The 17,850-nt window shown below is 46.5% G+C and overlaps 6 protein-coding genes across 6 annotated transcripts; 5 read left to right on the top strand and 1 right to left on the bottom strand.

Moving 5' to 3' along the window:
• The first annotated feature begins 2 nt into the window (after window positions 1-2).
• AGABI2DRAFT_191401 (hypothetical protein) lies at window positions 3-7,880 on the top strand. The gene is made up of 11 exons (XM_006459365.1): window positions 3-149; window positions 195-262; window positions 5,382-5,415; window positions 5,469-5,659; window positions 5,710-6,463; window positions 6,521-6,608; window positions 6,666-6,745; window positions 6,797-6,870; window positions 6,932-6,965; window positions 7,016-7,206; window positions 7,257-7,880. Exons 1-11 carry the CDS (start codon window positions 114-116, stop codon window positions 7,591-7,593), a joined length of 1,887 nt encoding a protein of 628 aa, XP_006459428.1. The 5' UTR covers window positions 3-113; the 3' UTR covers window positions 7,594-7,880.
• Window positions 7,881-8,740: 860 nt separating this feature from the next.
• On the top strand, window positions 8,741-9,482 carry AGABI2DRAFT_191403 (hypothetical protein). Its single transcript, XM_006459364.1, has one exon. It carries the CDS (start codon window positions 9,170-9,172, stop codon window positions 9,410-9,412), a length of 243 nt encoding a protein of 80 aa, XP_006459427.1. The 5' UTR covers window positions 8,741-9,169; the 3' UTR covers window positions 9,413-9,482.
• A 174-nt stretch (window positions 9,483-9,656) lies between these two features.
• Window positions 9,657-10,914, top strand: AGABI2DRAFT_134872 (hypothetical protein; the record flags this gene model as incomplete). The annotated part of the gene is made up of 5 exons (XM_006459363.1): window positions 9,657-9,757; window positions 9,810-9,868; window positions 9,930-9,963; window positions 10,014-10,204; window positions 10,255-10,914. Coding segments are annotated over exons 1-5 (947 nt in total), but the record flags the coding sequence as incomplete, so codon positions are not given.
• Window positions 10,915-11,854: 940 nt separating this feature from the next.
• AGABI2DRAFT_191400 (hypothetical protein) lies at window positions 11,855-14,052 on the top strand. The gene is made up of 8 exons (XM_006459362.1): window positions 11,855-12,028; window positions 12,077-12,144; window positions 12,206-12,239; window positions 12,290-12,480; window positions 12,531-13,281; window positions 13,339-13,426; window positions 13,475-13,566; window positions 13,618-14,052. The coding sequence occupies exons 1-8, from the start codon at window positions 11,918-11,920 to the stop codon at window positions 13,834-13,836; spliced, it is 1,554 nt and encodes a 517-aa protein (XP_006459425.1). The 5' UTR covers window positions 11,855-11,917; the 3' UTR covers window positions 13,837-14,052.
• Window positions 14,053-14,134: 82 nt separating this feature from the next.
• AGABI2DRAFT_141962 (hypothetical protein) lies at window positions 14,135-16,163 on the bottom strand (the record flags this gene model as incomplete). The annotated part of the gene is made up of 7 exons (XM_006459361.1): window positions 14,135-14,288; window positions 14,339-14,475; window positions 14,524-15,466; window positions 15,523-15,607; window positions 15,778-15,794; window positions 15,870-16,105; window positions 16,137-16,163. 7 exons carry the CDS (start codon window positions 16,161-16,163, stop codon window positions 14,135-14,137), a joined length of 1,599 nt encoding a protein of 532 aa, XP_006459424.1.
• A 340-nt stretch (window positions 16,164-16,503) lies between these two features.
• On the top strand, window positions 16,504-17,850 carry AGABI2DRAFT_191399 (hypothetical protein). The gene is made up of 5 exons (XM_006459360.1): window positions 16,504-16,563; window positions 16,616-16,649; window positions 16,697-16,899; window positions 16,957-17,572; window positions 17,627-17,850. Exons 1-5 carry the CDS (start codon window positions 16,517-16,519, stop codon window positions 17,642-17,644), a joined length of 918 nt encoding a protein of 305 aa, XP_006459423.1. The 5' UTR covers window positions 16,504-16,516; the 3' UTR covers window positions 17,645-17,850.

The following is a 17,850-nucleotide window of genomic DNA, read 5'->3' as shown; positions in this document are numbered from 1 at the left end:
CCGTGACATGGCCTCTGGCAGCATGGCAGACATGCGGCCGAGTCAGTGCTCATCGCCCAGTGGCCACCCCTCCTCACCAAACCTCTTGCTTTACACGGAACCAGCATCATAACATGGCCAGTTCGCTTTCATCGACATCGGCCTTCATGGTAAGGGCATGATTCTATTTCCTTCTATGCCGACGCTTCATCTAGCCTTTCAAGGATCTCAATCCAGTTCGCGTAATCAAGGAAGAAATAGTCGCGAATGACCATATTATTGCGTGAGCAATTGAAAACTCAACTATTTCGTCCTACTACTATGCTTATAATTCATCCTTCTAGTATCATGGGCCCCACGGGAGCCGGAAAAAGTAGTGTACGTACAATAATTTGCCGCGGAAATATTGCGCTCTCATGGCCAGGCAGTTCATCGCAGCAGCGACCGGTCGTGACTTCGGAGTCGGCCACAGTCTTGAGTCACATACGAGCCAGTTGACGGCCATTCGAGTTAAACGTGGAGACAACTACGTGGTCTTGGTCGATACGCCGGGTTTTAATGATACAAACCTTTCCGATTACGATATCCTTAAAATGGTCTTTGAATGGCTCCTTGAAGTGTGCGTACCAGGTACTCACTCGTCTTCGTTTTTCATTGACGTTGGCACAGACCTTACGGCTCTACGAAGCCGCCCAAACTTTGTGGCATGCTCTATCTTCACCGCATTTCAGACAACCGCATGGGAGGTACGATAGTAAAGAACCTCGCATTGTTCCAGAAGCTCTTCGGAAAAGACCGTTTCGAGAAAGTCATTCTCACCACGACAATGTGGCCAGAAGATCGATCGGACATCGAAGACGCCGAAGAGCGGGAGTTAGAGCTCCGCAACGAGTATTGGAAATTCATGATCGACAAGGGCTCTCGTATTGAGTCCTTCAAAGGCACACAGGCATCAGCGTGGTCTATTCTCGACAACTTAGTCAAGAAAGAAAAGCCGGCGATCCAAATACAGAAAGAATTGAATAAGTCATGGAAAGACGTTCCAGACACTAAAGCCGGAAAGCAACTCCAGAGATTTAATGGGACGATGATTCAGCAACAGAAAGTTGCTTTGCGACAGCTATTAGATGAAATAGGAAAGACTACAGATCAGGAGATCAAAGATGTATTGGTCAAGGAATGGCTCTCTCTTCGGGAAGAGCAAGAGAAAGCTGCACGAGTCAACCAGCGATTGGATTCTTGGGTTGGGCGCAGGTTCATCAAGAATTTCGTTCCTAGAAACAGTCGTGCAACAGCACAATTTTCTTATGAAGATCGTTGTCTTGACTTGATTTCTGATATCTTGAAGAACGACGAACAGTTTCATCGAATCTCTACGCGGACTGGAGACGACGCGAAAACCATGTACGAATTTCTATGCCAGGTGTGTTCTACGCTGGTTTACTATATGCGAAACGCGTGCTCATGTTCATTAATCAGGTATCAAGCAGAAATGCCTTCAAGGAAGAGCGCACCGCGTCATTCCTAAATGACCACAGGCGTTTCCTGAAAGAGAATGACCCGACGTGTGAGTTTATTCCGTCCCTCGGTGCTGACGATCATTGATATCTCTCGGTCATCACAGCACATCATGAAAATTCCCAAGATGGGTTAAGCGAGTCCATCGTTGAAGTTAGATATGAGAATGTCTACAACGTCCTTTTAGATGTAAGTTTCTTGAGGCTGGTGCGTTGGATACTAACGGTCTTTCCGCGTCAGATAATCAGAAACGACACCGCCTCCCCGCCTGACTCTGATGGAACCAGAAACGACACCATCCATCCAGTCCGCATAATCAAGGAAGAATTGGACGTGAATGACCATATTGTTGCGTGAGTAATCGAAAGCTCGATCGTTTCGTCCTACTACTATGCTGATAATTCATCCTTTTAGTATCATGGGCCCCACGGGAGCCGGAAAAAGTAGTGTACGTACAATAATGTGTCAGGGAAAGATTGTGCTCTCATGATCGGGCAGTTCATCGCAGCAGCGACCGGTCGTGATTTTGGAGTCTGCCACAGTCTTGAATCACGTACGAGCCAGATAACGGCCATTCGAGTTAAACGTGGAGAAAACTACGTGGTTTTGGTCGATATGCCAGGTTTTGACGATACATACCTTTCCGATTACGATACCCTCAAAATGATCTCTGATTGGCTCCGTGAAACGTGCGTACCAGGTACTCACTCGTCTTCGTTTTTCAATGACGCTAGCACAGACAAGACGGCTCAACGAAATCGCTCAAACTTTGTGGCATCCTCTATCTTCATCGCATTTCAGACAACCGCATGGGAGGTGCGACGTTAAAGAACCTCGAAATGTTTCAGAAGCTCTGCGGAAAAGACCGTTTCGAGAGAGTTATTCTCACCACGACAATGTGGCCAGAAAATCCATCGGACTTGAGCGACGCCAAAAGGCGGGAGTTTGAGCTCCGCAACGATTATTGGAAATTCATGATCGACAAGGGCTCTCGCACTCAACCCTTCGATGGCACACAGGCATCAGCCTGGTTTATTCTCGACAACTTGGTCAAGAAAGGGGGGCAGGCGATCCAAATACAGAAAGATTTGAAAAAGCCATGGAAAGATGTTCTAGACACTGAAGCCGGAAAGCAACTCCAGAGAATTCATGGGACGGTTATTGAGTGACAGAAAGTTGCTTTGCGACAGCTGTTAGATGAAATGGGAATGACTACGGATCAGGAGACAAAGGCGTATTGGTCAAGAAATGGCTCTCTCAGCGAGAGAATGCTGCACGAGGCCAGCAGTGATTGGAGTCTCGGGTTGGGCACAGGTTCAACAAGATTTTCGTTCCTAGAAACAGACGTACAATAGCACAATTCCCCTATGAAGATCGTTGTCTTGACTTGATTTCTGATATCTTGAAGAACAATGGACAGCGGTGTAAAATCTCTAAGCTGTCTGGAGACGACGCGAAAACCATGTACGATTTTCTACGTCAGGTGTGTTTTGCGCTGTTTTAATGTATGCGAAACGCATGCTCATGTTCATAATCAGATATCAAGCAGAGAGGTGTTCAAGGAAGAGCGCACCGTGTCACTCCTAAACGATCTCGAGCGTTACCTTAGAAGAAGAGCCAGATGCGTGAGTTTATTCTGTCCCTCGGTGCTGACGATCATTGATATCTCTCGGTCATCACAGCACATCATGAAAATTCCCAAGATGGGTCAAGCGAGTCCATCGTTGAAGTTAAATATGAGAATGTCTACAAAATCCTTCTAGATGTAAGTTTCTTGAGGTTGGTGCGCTGGATACTAACCATCTTTTCGCATCAGATAATCAGAAACAACACCGCCGCCCCGTTTAGCTGTGCTGGAACCAGAAACGCCGATGTCCATCCAACCAAATATATGATGACTTCCAAAGATTGTGAGCTACTTTTCAATTATGCTTTGTCTTTTCCGTTCGAATATGTAGATATCTCCAAATTGTACAGTATCCCATCAATAGTCTCAGCCGGATCACCACTGTACACTGTCCTTTTGCACAATCTGTAGTAACTGTAACACTCTTACAGTTTCGTAGTATATGTATACTAGCCAGTCATAATGTATAACAAAGTTGAAGTCACTCTTTGCCAAGCTAGTTTAGACACGAAGGAATGGAGAGATTATGGGCTGATTGAACCCATACATTAATCACGGAAGAGTGAGGTGTTATCAAGCTAGTGAGGATTGTTGCCAGTGAGTGAGTAAGGGATAAGAGATGGGCGAAAGCCCCTAGAAAAAAACTTCCCTGGTCCGCCCTGAGCAACAACGTCGAGGCTAGGAGGCTACCCAATCTATTAGTCCTGACGCATAGAGGCTAGACTCGACAACCTTATCCACTAGGAAGGACGCAGGGAAGCCCAACTCTGTGAGAGTTGGTGTGGTTCAGCTCTTGTAACTAGGTTTGTTCCCGGTCTGCTTCACCCAATTTATGTCCCCTCCAGTCTTGGTTTTGGCGAGCTGGGGAAGGGTCTTGGTGCGGGAAGTGATCCTAGATTCCTATGACTCCTATCTGTGACGGTCGAAAGGTTGGTCTTGTCGGATGGACGGAAGAATTAAGGAGTCAACGTTTCAACACTGAAGGTGGTAAGTTCACTTGATCGGGCAGTCGCACAGAAGGTAGGCGTGAGACAGCTGTGGATGACCACATTGCGGGGCTTTGTATATCAAGGTGGCGGTAGGTGCCAGGGGTGTCGGGAATGGTGAAAGCGGAGTGCGCTTCGGCTTTTCGCTTCGGTTGGGGAAGTTTGTGTAGTCAGGCTGTTCAGCCTGTTCTTATCAAGACTTTTGGTCTCATCGCCATTTGTTTACCACTCAAGCCTGTCTAGCATATACTGCATACTGAGGCCCTCAGTATAGTCTGCTGCAGCTTACATAGAGCAGGTGTCGGCAGGTGTGGTGGCAAAAGGGAGAGAAAAGTCACGGGAAGCGGGCGAAGACTCTGTCTGTAAAGTTCTTTTGAATCATAGAGAGCCATGGGGAAGGCGGAGAGTTATTTGCTATTTCATGGCTTGGTCTTGACGGACGGATGGTTCATGGCAGTCGCCTGTGGTGAGGCCTTGAGGTTCGGAGTGGGACGAGACGGGGACAGCTCTTGTTGACTTAAAATAGCATGAAGCTTGAGTATTCCAAAAGCGAATGCATTGTTTTAGAAGAGAAAAAAGAGCTGTGAAGCGTCTCGCCGAGATGAAGCAGGCACGAAGTAAGAGGCGTTACCTTCGTGACTGTGACTGCGCTCACAAAGAACGTGCTCTGCCTTTGGCATTCGCGAGCTCGTTTCGCTGCAGACCTTCACTAAATTACCTACGGAGATTATTCTCACGTTATCGATCCGGCGTTTACCAGGTTTAGGTCCATTACATTTAGTGACAGTGACCTCTGGCAGCATGGCAGACATGCGGCCGGGTCGGTGGCCACCCCTTGTCGGAACTTTCCAAACTGCATTATAATTGATTATTATCGTTTGGGCATTATTTGGACATTTTAAGTGATTTTAAGGCAATTTAAGGTGCAAAAAATAATGCAAAAATGCCCCAAAATGCCCTAAAATGCTCGAAAAGGAAAACGTTCACTTATTATGCAATTTGGAAAGTTCCGACACACCTTACCAAACCTCTTGCTTTACACGGAACCAGCATCATAACATCGCCAGCTCGCTTTTATCGACATCAGCCTTCATGGTGAGGACATTATTCTGTGCTTCCTTCTATGCTGACGCTTCATCTAGCCTTTCAAGGATCTCAATCCAGTTCGCGTAATCAAGGAAGAAATAGTCGCGAATGACCATATTATTGCGTGAGCAATTGAAAACTCAACTCTTTCGTCCTACTACTATGCTGATACTTCATCCTTCTAGTATCATGGGCCCCATGGGAGCCGGAAAAAGTAGTGTACGTACAATAATAATGTGCCACGGAAAGATTGCGCTCTCATGGTCGGGCAGTTCATCGCAGCAGCGACCGGTCGTGACTTCGGAGTCGGCCACAGTTATCAATCACATACGAGTCGGTTGACGGCCATTCGAGTTAAACGTGGAGAAAACAACGTGGTCTTGGTCGATACGCCGGGTTTTGATGATACACACCTTTCCGACTACGATATCCTTAAGATGATCTCTGACTGGTTTCGTGAAACGTGCGTACCAGGTACTCGCTCGTCTTCGTTTTTCAATGACGTTGGCACAGACCGGACGGCTCTACGCCGTCACTCGGACTTTGTGGCATGCTCTATCTTCATCGCATCTCAGACAACCGCATGGGAGGTGCGACGTTAAAGAACCTCGACATGTTCCAGAAGATCTGCGGAAAAGACCATTTCGATAGAGTCGTCCTCACCACGACAATGTGGCCGGAAGATCCATCGGACTTCAAGGACGCCAAAGGGCGGGTGGAAGAGCTCCGCAACGAGTATTGGAAATTCATGATCGACAAGGGCTCTCGTGTTGAACCCTTCGAAGGCACACATACATCAGCCTGGTCCATTCTCGACGGCTTGGTCAAGAATAAAAGGCGGGCGATCCAAATACAGAAAGAATTGAACAAGTCATGGAAAGATGTTCCAGACACTGCAGCCGGAAAGCAACTCCATCAGCTTGTTGGTACGATGATTGGCCGACAGCAAGTTGCTTTGCGACAGCTGTCAGATGAAATTGGAAAGACTACGGATCGAGAGATCAAAGACGTATTGGTCAAGAAATGGCTCTCTCTTCGGGAAGAGCAAGGGAAAGCTGCACAAGACAATCAGCGATTGGAATCGCGGATTGGGCAGAAGTTTATCATGATGTTCTCTGGTGAAAAGAAACTCGCAACAGCACAATTTCCCTATGAAGATCGTTGTCTTGACTTGATTTCCGATATCTTGAAGAACGATGAACAGTGTCGTCGAATCTCTACGCGGACTGGAGACGATGCGAAAACCATGTACGATTTTCTATGCCAGGTATGTCCTACGCTGTTTTCACTATATGCGAAACGCGTGCTCATGATCATTAATCAGGTATCAAGCAGAGAGGCCTTCAAGGAAGAGCGCACCGTGTCACTCCTAAACGACCTCAAGCGTTTCCTGGAAGAGAACAACCCGACGTGTGAGTTTATTCCGTCCCTCGGTGCTGACGATCATTGATATCTCTCGGTCATCACAGCATATGAAAATTCCCAAGATGGGTTAAGCGAGTCCATCGTTGAAGTTAGATATGAGAATGTCTACAACGTCCTTTTAGATGTAAGTTTCTTGAGGCTGGTGCGTTGGATACTAACGGTCTTTCCGCATCAGATAATCAGAAACGACACCATCAATCCAGTCCGCGTAATCAACGAAGAATTGAACATGAATGACCATATTGTCGCGTGAGTAATCAAAAACTCGATTGTTTCGTCCTACTACTATGCTGATAATTCATCCTTCTAGTATCATGGGCCCCACGGGAGCCGGAAAAAGTACCGTACGTACAATAATTTGCCGCGGAAATATTGCGCTCTCATGGTTAGGCAGTTCATCGAAGCAGCGACCGGTCGTGACTTCGGAGTCGGCCACAGTCTTCAATCACATACGAGGCAGATCACGTACATTCGAGTTAAACGTGGAGAAAACAACGTGGTCTTGGTCGATACGCCGGGTTTTAATGATAAAGACCTTTTCGATTACGATATCCTTAAAATGGTCTTGCAATGGCTCCATAAAGTGTGCGTACCAGGTACTCGCTCGTCTTCGTTTTTCAATGAAGTTGGCACAGACCTTACGGCTCTACGAAGCCGCCCAAACTTTTTGGCATGCTCTATCTTCACCGCATTATAGACAACCGCATGGGAGGTACGATGTTAAAGAACCTCGAGTTGTTCCAGAAGCTCTTCGGAAAAGACCGTTTCGAGAAAGTTATTCTCACCACGACAATGTGGCCAGAAAATACATCGGACTTCAAAGACGCCGAAAGGCGGGAGGAAGAGCTCCGCAACAAGTATTGGAAATTCATGATCGACAACGGCTCTTGTATTGAACGCTTCGATGGCAAACCGGCATCAGCCTGGTCCATTCTCAACAACTTGGTCAAGAATAAAAACCATGCGATCTGAATACAGAAAGAATTGAAAAAGCCACGGAAAGATGTTCTACACACTGTAGCCGGAAAGCAACTCCAGAGATTTAATGGGACGGTTATTGAGCGATAGCTGTTAGATGAAATGGGAAAGACTACGGATCAGGAGATCAAAGACGTATTGGTCAAGAAATGGCTCTCTCAGCGAGAGAAAGCTGCACCAGACCAGCAGTGATTGGAGTCTTGGGTTGGGCACAGGTTCAACAAAATTTTCAATCCTAGAAACAGACGTACAATAGCACAATTCCCCTATGAAGATCGTTGTCTTGACTTAATTTCTGATATTTTGAAGAACGATGAACAGCGTCGTCGAATTTCTACGCAGTCTGGAGACGACGCGAAAATCATGTACGATTTTCTATGCGAGGTGTGTTCTACGTCGTTTTACTATATGCGAAACACGTGCTCATGTTCATTCATCAGATATCAAGCCGAGAGGCATTCAAGGAAGAGCTCACTGCGTCATTCCTAAAAGGTTTCAAGCATTCCCTTGAAGAGAAGAACCCGATGTGTGAGTTTATTCCGTCCCTCGGTGCTGACGATCATTGATATCTCTCAGTCATCACAGCACATGATAAAAATTCCCAAGATGGGTCAAGCGAGTTCATCGTTGAAGTTAAATATGAGGATGTCTACAAAATGCTTTTAGATGTAAGTTTCTTGAGGTTGGTGCGTTGGATACTAACGGTCTTTCCGCATCAGATCATCAGAAACGACACCCCCACATCTAACTCTGATGGAACATCATTCTTATTTTGGTCTACTCTATCTATGAGTATGCTAGCGATAGCGTACCACGGACTGTGTTCGAGCATCGCGTAATAAACTCTGATTCTAAAATTTAAAAAACTGTGATGGAACCAGAAACGCTGATGACCAACTAAATACGTCATAAATTCCAAAGACTGCGAGCTACTTTGTCCTTTCCGTTCAAGTATGTAAATTTCTCTAGTTGTACAGTATCCCATCAATAGCCCATCAATAGTCTCAGCCGGGTCGCCACTGTACACTGTCCTTTTGCACAATCTGTAGTAACTGTAACAAACTCCTTGTGCAAACATGTTATAATTATAAAACTCTTACAGTTTCGTAGTATATGTATAGTAGCCAGTCATAATGTATAACAAAGTCACTAATCTTTGCCAAGCGCGCTTGAACACGAAGATATATCATATATTTATGCCAGAGGGAATATAATGAGTGAAATATGAAGCTCAGTAAAAAGCGATTTTCAGGCATTTTCGGGTATCTCAGGCCCTGAACATAGGCTGAAAATTGTCCTCTTTCTCGAACAATGCGAGAACATGATCAGCCAAAGTTCAGGCAAGTTGCTTTAAATGTGGAACATTTGTCGAGCCAAGCTCAGGTTGTGTTCAGGCAACGTTCAAGGTGTAAGAACCTCAACTCTCACCGACCTTCAGGGTGCCAATCGACCCTAAATCAGCCCTAAATCAGCCTGCATTGTCCCGAATTATGTTGAATTGACCTGGATTAACCTGATAGATCCTGAGAATATTTTTTACTGAGTATGAAGTGATGTAGATGAGTGGAGCATGCCAAGCAGTATAGTAGAGATGATGGGCGAAAGCCCTGATAAAAAGGCTTCCCTGTCCGCCGAAGCGGTGCGATCGAGGCTCGGCTGCGAAGGGCGGGCGGGTCCACCATTTGCGGTGCCGGAGAATCATCACGGGTACCGCAAGACTAAACGGACGAAAGTACGTTGTCGGAATGGAAAAGGGTGTGGCTGGGTGAGCGAAAAAAGAGGCGGCAGGCTGTTGAGCTGCTGTCCGTCGTAAGAGTCCGAAGGTAAGAGGGCATTTCCTTCTTGACTCGTGACGCAGCTCACAAAGATCACGCTCTGCTGCCCCCCTTCGACAGGCCTTCGTTTTACTCGTGTTGGTGGCAGACCTTCACATTACCTATGGAAATTATTCTCACGTTATCGACCCGGCGTTTATCAGGTTTAGGTCCATTACATTCAGTGACAGTGACCTCTGGCAGCATGGCAGACATGCGGCCGAGTCGTGCTCAGTGTTCATCGATATCGCCCAGTGGCCACCCCTCCTCACCAATCCTCTTGCTTTACACGGAACCAGCATCATAACATCGCCAGCTCGCCTCTATCGACATCGGCCTTCATGGTGGGCATTATTCTGTTTCCTCCTATGCCGACACTTCATCTAGCCTTTCAAGGATCTCAATCCAGTCCGCGTACTCAAGAAAGAACTAGACGAGAATGACTATATTATTGCGTGAGTAATCAAAAACTCGATTGTTTCGTCCTACTACTATGCTGATAATTCATTCTTCTAGTATCATGGGCCCCACGGGAGCCGGAAAAAGTAGCGTACGTACAATAATTTGCCGCGGAAATATTGCGCTCTCATGGTCAGGCAGTTCATCGAAGCAGCGACCGGTCGTGACTTCGGAGTCGGCCACAGTCTTCAATCACATACGAGCCAGTTGACGGCCATTCGAGTTAAACGTGGAGAAAACTACGTGGTCTTGGTCGATACGCCGGGTTTTGATGATACACACCTTTCCGATTACGATATCCTTAAGATGATCTCTGACTGGCTCCGTGGAACGTGCGTACCAGGTATTCACTCGTCTTCGTGTTTCAATGACGCTAGCACAGACCAACCGGCTCTACGAAGCCGCTCAAACTTTGTGGCATTCTCTATCTTCACCGCATTTCAGACAACCGCATGGGAGGTACGACGTTAAAGAACCTCGACATGTTCCAGAAGCTCTGCGGAAAAGACCATTTCAAGAGAGTCATTCTCACCACGACAATGTGGCCAGAAGATACATCGGACGTCAAAGACGCCGAAGGGCGGGAGGAAGAGCTCCGCAACGAGTATTGGAAATTCATGATCGACAAGGGCTCTTGTATTGAACGCTTCGATGGCACACAGGCATCAGCCTGGTCTATTCTCGACAGCGTCAAGAAAGAAAAGCAGGTGGTCCAAATACAGAAAGAATTGAATAAGTCATGGAAAGGCGTTCCAGACACTGCCGCCGGAAAGCAACTCCATCGACTTATTGGTACGATGATTGGCCGACAACAAGTTGCTTTGCGACAGCTATCAGATGAATTGGGAAAGACTACGGATCAGGAGATCAAAGACGTATTGGTCAAGGAATGGCTCTCTCTTCGGGAAAAGCAAGAGAAAGCTGCACAAGACAATCAGCGATTGGAATCGCGGATTGGGCAGAAGTTCATCAGGATTTTCTCTGGTAAAAAGAAACATGCAACAGCACAATTTCCCTATGAAGATCGTTGTCTTGACTTGATTTCTGATATCTTGAAGAACGCTGAACAGTGTCGTCGAATCTCTACGCGGTCTGGAGACGACGCGAAGATCATGTACGATTTTCTATGCGAGGTGTGTTCTACGCTGTTTTACTATATGCGAAACGGGTGCTCATGTTCATTAATCAGGTATCAAGCAAAGAGGCCTTCAAGAAAGAGCCTATTGCGACACTCATAACCGACCTCAAACCTTCCCTTGAAGTGAAGAACCCGACGTGTGAGTTTATTCTGTCCCTCGCTGTTGACGATCATTGATATCTCCCAGTCACCACAGCAAATCATGAAAATTCCCAAGATGGGTTAAGCGATAAATATGAGAATGTCTACAACATCCTTTTAGATGTAAGTTTCTTGAGGCTGGTGCGTTGGATATACTAACGGGTCTTCCGGCATCAGATAATCAGAAATGACACCGCCTCACCGCCTGACTCTGATGAAACCCGAAACGCCGATGTCCAACCAAATATATAATGACTTCTAAAGATTGCGGGCTACTTTCCAATTTTGCTTTGTCTTTTCTGTTCGAATGTAGATACAAGCCTTTTCTACAGAAGGTGGCCACTGAGCCACGTGATTGATCACGTCATCATCTGGCTTACAGCCACAATCAACAGAGATTGAATAGAAACGGTTTCGCTGCGAAGTAGAGGTCACAGACGTTGCTGGACATTATCTCGGCCCAGCAACTGGTCAACTTGACGGTCACACATGCTCGAAACAACGGGGCGGGCAAGCAGAGCAAGGAGTTGATAAGAAAGAAAAAAACTCCTCAAAACAATCCAAAAGGAGAAATCATATTGATCCGTTTTCTTAACAAGGAAAGGAGACATCTGTGAAGGGGTCCAGAGGCCTTCCTAGACGTAGGAATTTAGGACGTCCTCCTCATTTGAAATTCCCTGCGGCATCTCGGCAATATCCTTTTGGAGATAGTTTAGGGTCCCAGTGACATGACCTCCGGCAGCATGGCAGACATGCGGCCGAGTCAATGCTCAGCGCTCATCGCCCAGTGGCCACCTCTCCTTACCAATCCTCTTGCTTTACACGGAACCAGCATCATAACATAGCCAGTTCGCTTTCATCGACATCGGCCTTCATGGTGAGGGCATGATTCTATTTCCTTCTATGCTGACGCTTCATCTAGTAGTCTTTCGAGGATCTCAATCCAGTTCGCGTAATCAAGGAAGAAATAGTCGCTAATGACCATATTATTGCGTGAGTAATCAAAAACTCGATTGTTTCGTCCTACTACTATGCTGATAATTCATTCTTCTAGTATCATGGGCCCCACGGGAGCCGGAAAAAGTAGCGTACGTACAATAATTTGCCGCGGAAATATTGCGCTCTCATGGTCAGGCAGTTCATCGATGCAGCGACCGGTCGTGACTTCGGAGTCGGCCACAGTCTTCAATCACATACGAGCCAGTTGACGGCCATTCGAGTTAAATGTGGAGAAAACTACGTGGTCTTGGTCGATACGCCGGGTTTTGATGATACATACCTTTCCGATTACGATATCCTTAGAATGGTCTTTGAATGGCTCCATGAAGTGTGCGTACCAGGTACTCATTCGTCTTCCTTTTTCAATGACGTTGGCACAGACCGGACGGCTCTACGAAGCCGCTCAAACTTTGTGGCATCCTCTATCTTCACCGCATCTCAGACAACCGCATGGGAGGTACGACGGTAAAGAACCTCGAATTGTTCCAGAAGCTCTTCGGAAAAGACCGTTTCGAGAGAGTCATTCTCACCACGACAATGTGGCCAGAAGATCCATCGGACGTCAACGACGCCAAAGGGCGGGAGGTAGAGCTCCGCGACGAATATTGGAAACTCATGATCGACAAGGGCTCTAGTATTGAACGCTTCGATGGCAAACAGGCATCAGCCTGGTCTATTCTCGACAGCGTCAAGAAAGAAAAGCAGGTGGTCCAAATACAGAAAGAATTGAATAAGTCATGGAAAGGCGTTCCAGACACTGCAGCTGGAAAGCAACTCCATCGAATTATTGGGACAATGATTGGCCGACAAAAAGTTGCTTTGCGACAGCTGTTAAATGAAGTGGGAAAGGCTACGGATCAGGAGAGCAAAGACGTGTTGATCAAGGAATGGCTCTCTCTTCACGAAGAGCAAGAGAAAGCTGCACGAGACAACCAGCGATTGGAATCGGGGATTGGGCAGAAGTTTTTCAAGATTTTCTCTGGTAAAAAGAAACGTGCAATAACACAATTTCCTTATGAAGATCGTTGTCTTGAATTGATTTCTGATATCTTGAAGAACAATGGACAGCGGTGTAAAATCTCTAAGCTGTCTGGAGACGACGCGAAAACCATGCACCATTTTCTATCCCAGGTGTGTTTCACGCTGTTTTTACTATTTGCGAAACGCGTACTCATGTTCATTAATCAGGTATTAAGAAAAGAGGCGTCCAAGGAAGAGCTCATCGTGCCACTCCTAAAGGACCTCGAGCCTTACCTTGAAAAGAACAGCCAGACACGTGAGTTTATTCTGTCCCCCGGTGCTGACGATCATTGATATCTCCCAGTCACCACAGCACATCATAAAAATTCCAAAGATGGGTCAAGCGAGTTCGCCGTTGAAGTTGAATATGAGAATGTTTACAAAGTTCTTTTAGATGTAAGTTTCTTGAGGCTAATGTGTTGGATACTGACGGTCTTTCTGCGTCAGATAATCAGAAACGATACCACCACCCCGTCTAGCTGTTCTGAAACCAAAAACAACACCAATGGTGACGAAAACGGAAACGACATCAATGTTGGTGAAACCAGAATTGACAACACCACACCTAGCCCTGGTGAAACCGGAAACGACACCAATGGTGATGAAACCGGAAACGACGTCAATGGTGGTGAAACCAGAAATGACAATGTCCAATCAGATAAATAGTGACTTTCCACGAACTACTTTTTAATTATGCTTTGTCCTTTCCGTTCAAATATTCAGATTTCTTCAAGTGTACAGTATCTCATTAATGGTCTCAGTCGGGTGGAATGAAAGCGAGGCTAGGTTACCAATATACAACGCTCTTACTTACAAGCCAGAAGATCACGGGAAGAGCACCTGACTCAGGATATGCAACCGTCATCCGAAGCCGCCGACTTTTACACATGCCAACTTTATACCTGGAAGTTCAAACACTCTAACCCATGGGTATACGTCAGCAAGGTATCTCATTTACCAACCTTCAGCTAACCTTCAGATAACGCAAGGCAGATGCCACCGCCTCACGACATTCTGTTATCGTCCATTGGTCGTCGAGCGATAAGGTGAAAGACATTTCTGGATACGCTTTGGCAACTTTGAGTCTGGTAGCGAGATCCAGTATGTTTACAAGTTGTCTAACATTTCAATAGTAAGGTCAATGTCAGGTGACAGGAAAGATACTCACCGATGAATATTTTCGAAAGATTTTGTGATAGAGTTGGGATATCCTTTTGTTGGCGAATACTTGTCATTGATGACAAACAAGAAACAGCTGGCACTGTCCATTAGCGACGAGAGTGAGCGATGTGCATTAGGCGTTTCCTAGAACCCACTTTAGTCAGTTTCTTTCTTCGAGAGCCAAGCACTCACAATCAAAGTCTCCGATATCCTCAAAGCAATTGCAACGGCATCTTCAAAACCTGGTATGACTACCTGAGCGGCAGTGGCGCTTGCTGTCTGGAGTCGTTGTATGGTGCGAGATAGGCTTCCCAAGCTTGAGCTGGGACCGAGAGGATTGTAAGAGACGTCAGATTCGTATTCCGAGGAATCGGCCACTGTGGACTCGGAGCAAGTCGAAAGGGTCGGGTTGTGGCAAGGTCGTCGTCTCATGCTTCTCTCCGATCTATCGGATATTATGTAGCTGACGTAACGCCAGCTAGATGCAGTAGAGGTAGAGCTGCTTGAAGATGACCTCGAAAAATGGTTGGAATCAATGGCGGGTTGTTTGTAAAACTGGGATTTGTTGTTTTCGATTTTTCGAAGAACCTTCCTTGCCCCGTTGAGATCTTTCTCGTACTTCTCATGCTCTGAATCCTTTCCACGTCTTCTGTTTTCCGAGCTATCAGCACTGGTGATTTTCTGAATTAGCTCCTCGAGTTGACGGATGAAGTTTTTGAGAGCCTCGACTGCACGGTGAACCCATGACAACAAGGAGCGAGCAGCCGACGTTTCCCATAGGGTTTTATGTTGATCTACCATCTCCTTCTGAATTCGAATGACTTTGGGCTCCATAGGCAGCGAGTTTATGATTTGCCACGCAGAAGCAAATGAGGACTGAAATCGGTGCACCTGCGAACCCCCGCAGAGGAACGTGTTAAAGTATTTCTTGCGAAGCTCTCCTTCGGTTTTGATACCTTGATTGTTGTCCTTGAGTTGGTCCCAGTGTGTCGTCACAAACCTGACATTAGAGAAAGCACCGTTTCCGCATAGATTTTCGAACATATCGAGGTTGCGAACAAGCGTGTTCGTCATTCGATTGTCGGTAATCCGATGCAGAAATAGAATCCCAGATAGTTTAACGCCTGCCTGATATCTGTGGCGCGCTGAATGGTTAGCCATATGATGGCAGTGGAAGCGAAGGAAACAAACGTTTGTTTTAACCAATCGGCGACTTCAGTAAGGATTTCGGTGTCGCTCCTTGTGTCATCGTCGAAGCCGGGGGTATCCACAAAAACTACATCTCGATGTCTCAGGGGATTATGACATCGGATTGTTCGTATATGTTGAGTAGAAGAGCGCAACGTATGCCCAATTTCAACGTTTTCCGAACCGGTTGCGATCTTGACAAACTAATCTAATAGTCAGGTTCGTTCGTCTGGCCCGACGTAGTTTCGGGCCGCTTACGGTGCTCTTTCCCGCCCCTGTAGGTCCCATGATGCTGGGAAATCTAGTGGGTAAGTTTCCCCATCCCCCCTTCTTCATTCCAAAACACTCACGCAATGATTATGTCGTCCTCGCCGATCTCAGAGGTATTCGCCACGTCGGTGCTATATGTCGTGGACGGCGAAACAACAAACGGTGATCCAGTGCTAGCAGTCTGGTAACTGCTAATCGTCTCACTCGGGGATAGATGGGAACTAGCGGTCTGGTAACTGCTAATCGTTGTGTCCGAACGCCCACTCATGGAAGTCATCAACGCAGGGACTGTCAACTTGAGCTGGACCCCGTCAGTCTAGAAAATTGTCCTACAACAGAGTACCTACGTGTCCCGTTTCCATCGTATGAGGCATCGGGGGGCGCAGACTCAAGAGCTTGTGCTAAGCGTGTCTCACGTTAAAGGGCACGTCAGTGAAAACGCGGTAGCCACGCGCCGGCAAATGACATCGGCGACTTGATTACTTCTCTGCCTCGTTTTCAATCATAGACGCGCGGGGCTGAAGGGTTTTTTTCCATGAGGTGTCAACGAGTTCACAGCACTCTTTCATGAAAATACTGCGAGATTCCGAAACAGATCAACTGCTAGAACCTTATGGGTGGCAATTGCAATGTGACCAAAGCATGGCAACATCAACCGCGCAGACTCCAATTCGTGAACGGAGGCGACCAAAGTAAATTCGCTTCACCTTCTTCCCATTCCTTCACCATGGAAGTCGACTCAGACAAACTTGGCTCGAAAGATATCATTATTGCGTACGTCCATTCCACCTACTACGTTTTCTCTTTTTGCTGAAACTCGTGTCAGAGTAATGGGACCGACAGGGGTGGGCAAGAGTAATGTAGGAGCTTTATCTACTCCCGGAAAACGATATTCACTGTGGTTCAGTTCATCGACGTCTTGACAGGACAAATCGGAAAGAGGTCGGGGCATCTTTTGGAGTCTTGCACAACCAATGTGCGGGCCAGCCGTGTAAAAAATTATAATGGCATTGGCGACAATCTCGTGATGGTTGATACTCCAGGGTTTGACGATACGAACAAGCCAGACACGGAAATCCTGAGTATGATAAGTAATTGGTTGGAAAAATCGTAAGCCGCCTTTTGTTACAGAACATTGGTGCAGGTGACTTACAATCTTGAGGCCAGGTATCGGAAAAAAATCAAGCTGGCTGGGGTTTTATATCTACATCGTATAACCGACAATAGGATGGGTGGAACACCTCTAAAGAATCTCCACATGTTCGGGAAGCTGTGTGGTAATGCGGCGATGAGTCGTGTTACTTTGGTCACGACGATGTGGGACCAAGTTCAAGATCGGCGGATCGCCCAGAGTCGTGAACTTGAGCTGAAAGACAATTTCTGGAAGCCAATGCTGGTTTTGGGGTCTAAAATGGTCAAGTTCGAAAACAGCTTAAAGAGCGCTAAAGAAATTGTTGATGGAATAGTTGCGCAGACAGGGGAACGTGAAATCCTCTTATTACAGGAAGAACTCGTCGATCTTAAGAAACGATTGAATGAAACACATGCTGGCCGAATGCTCTACGACGCTCTCCAAAAGCTGGTGGACGAACAAAAGGCCTCTATAGACAAATTGATGGAACAAATTCATAACCAGGGCAATCCTCAGCTCATCGAAGGGCTTCGGAAGGAGCAACTGAAGATAGAGAACGACTTGCAGAGCGCCTTGGACGGCGTTCGGGAGCTTCGAGTGCCTTTGAGTCGGAAAATTTTACTCTTTTTATTTGGAAAACGGGGGAAAATCGTAAGTTTCTTTCGCTTATGCCTAAAATACTGCAAATCTGAGCGTTCCCTATAGAAACCACTCGCAGAGTAATATTGGCATTGTGTAGACGTCGCTCAAACCCGGCCCACTCTCGACTGTGTTTTCAATTACATTGATTATGCTGTTACTCTGTGGTTATTTTAGCCCGGAAGGTGGATGTGCACTCAGTCTATAAAGACTTGTCGTAGTGCACCAACGACTGAATTTGTGTGCAAACCGAACGATAGGCAGTATCAATCAATTGCCCTCATTATTGC

The sequence above is a fragment of the Agaricus bisporus genome (genome assembly GCF_000300575.1).
Source record: "Agaricus bisporus var. bisporus H97 unplaced genomic scaffold AGABI2scaffold_3, whole genome shotgun sequence".
NCBI lineage: Eukaryota > Fungi > Basidiomycota > Agaricomycetes > Agaricales > Agaricaceae > Agaricus > Agaricus bisporus.
Note: the sequence above shows the minus strand (reverse complement) of the source record. Positions and strands in the feature narration are given on the sequence as shown.

Excerpts from the sequence above, each read along its gene's own strand:
- AGABI2DRAFT_191401 (XM_006459365.1), top strand. The coding sequence starts at position 114 with ATGGCCAGTTCGCTTTCATCGACATCGGCCTTCATG. Across the intron at positions 150-194 it reads CATCGACATCGGCCTTCATG|CCTTTCAAGGATCTCAATCC; the intron begins GTAAGGGCATGA and ends CGCTTCATCTAG. Across the intron at positions 5,660-5,709 it reads TCTGACTGGTTTCGTGAAAC|ACCGGACGGCTCTACGCCGT; the intron begins GTGCGTACCAGG and ends ACGTTGGCACAG.
- AGABI2DRAFT_191403 (XM_006459364.1), top strand. The coding sequence starts at position 9,170 with ATGCCAAGCAGTATAGTAGAGATGATGGGCGAAAGCCCTGATAAAAAG.
- AGABI2DRAFT_191400 (XM_006459362.1), top strand. The coding sequence starts at position 11,918 with ATGCTCAGCGCTCATCGCCCAGTGGCCACCTCTCCTTACCAATCCTCT. Across the intron at positions 12,240-12,289 it reads CGGGAGCCGGAAAAAGTAGC|TTCATCGATGCAGCGACCGG; the intron begins GTACGTACAATA and ends ATGGTCAGGCAG. Across the intron at positions 13,282-13,338 it reads TGCACCATTTTCTATCCCAG|GTATTAAGAAAAGAGGCGTC; the intron begins GTGTGTTTCACG and ends TTCATTAATCAG.
- AGABI2DRAFT_191399 (XM_006459360.1), top strand. The coding sequence starts at position 16,517 with ATGGAAGTCGACTCAGACAAACTTGGCTCGAAAGATATCATTATTGC. Across the intron at positions 16,650-16,696 it reads CAGGGGTGGGCAAGAGTAAT|TTCATCGACGTCTTGACAGG; the intron begins GTAGGAGCTTTA and ends ACTGTGGTTCAG. Across the intron at positions 16,900-16,956 it reads AGTAATTGGTTGGAAAAATC|GTATCGGAAAAAAATCAAGC; the intron begins GTAAGCCGCCTT and ends TCTTGAGGCCAG.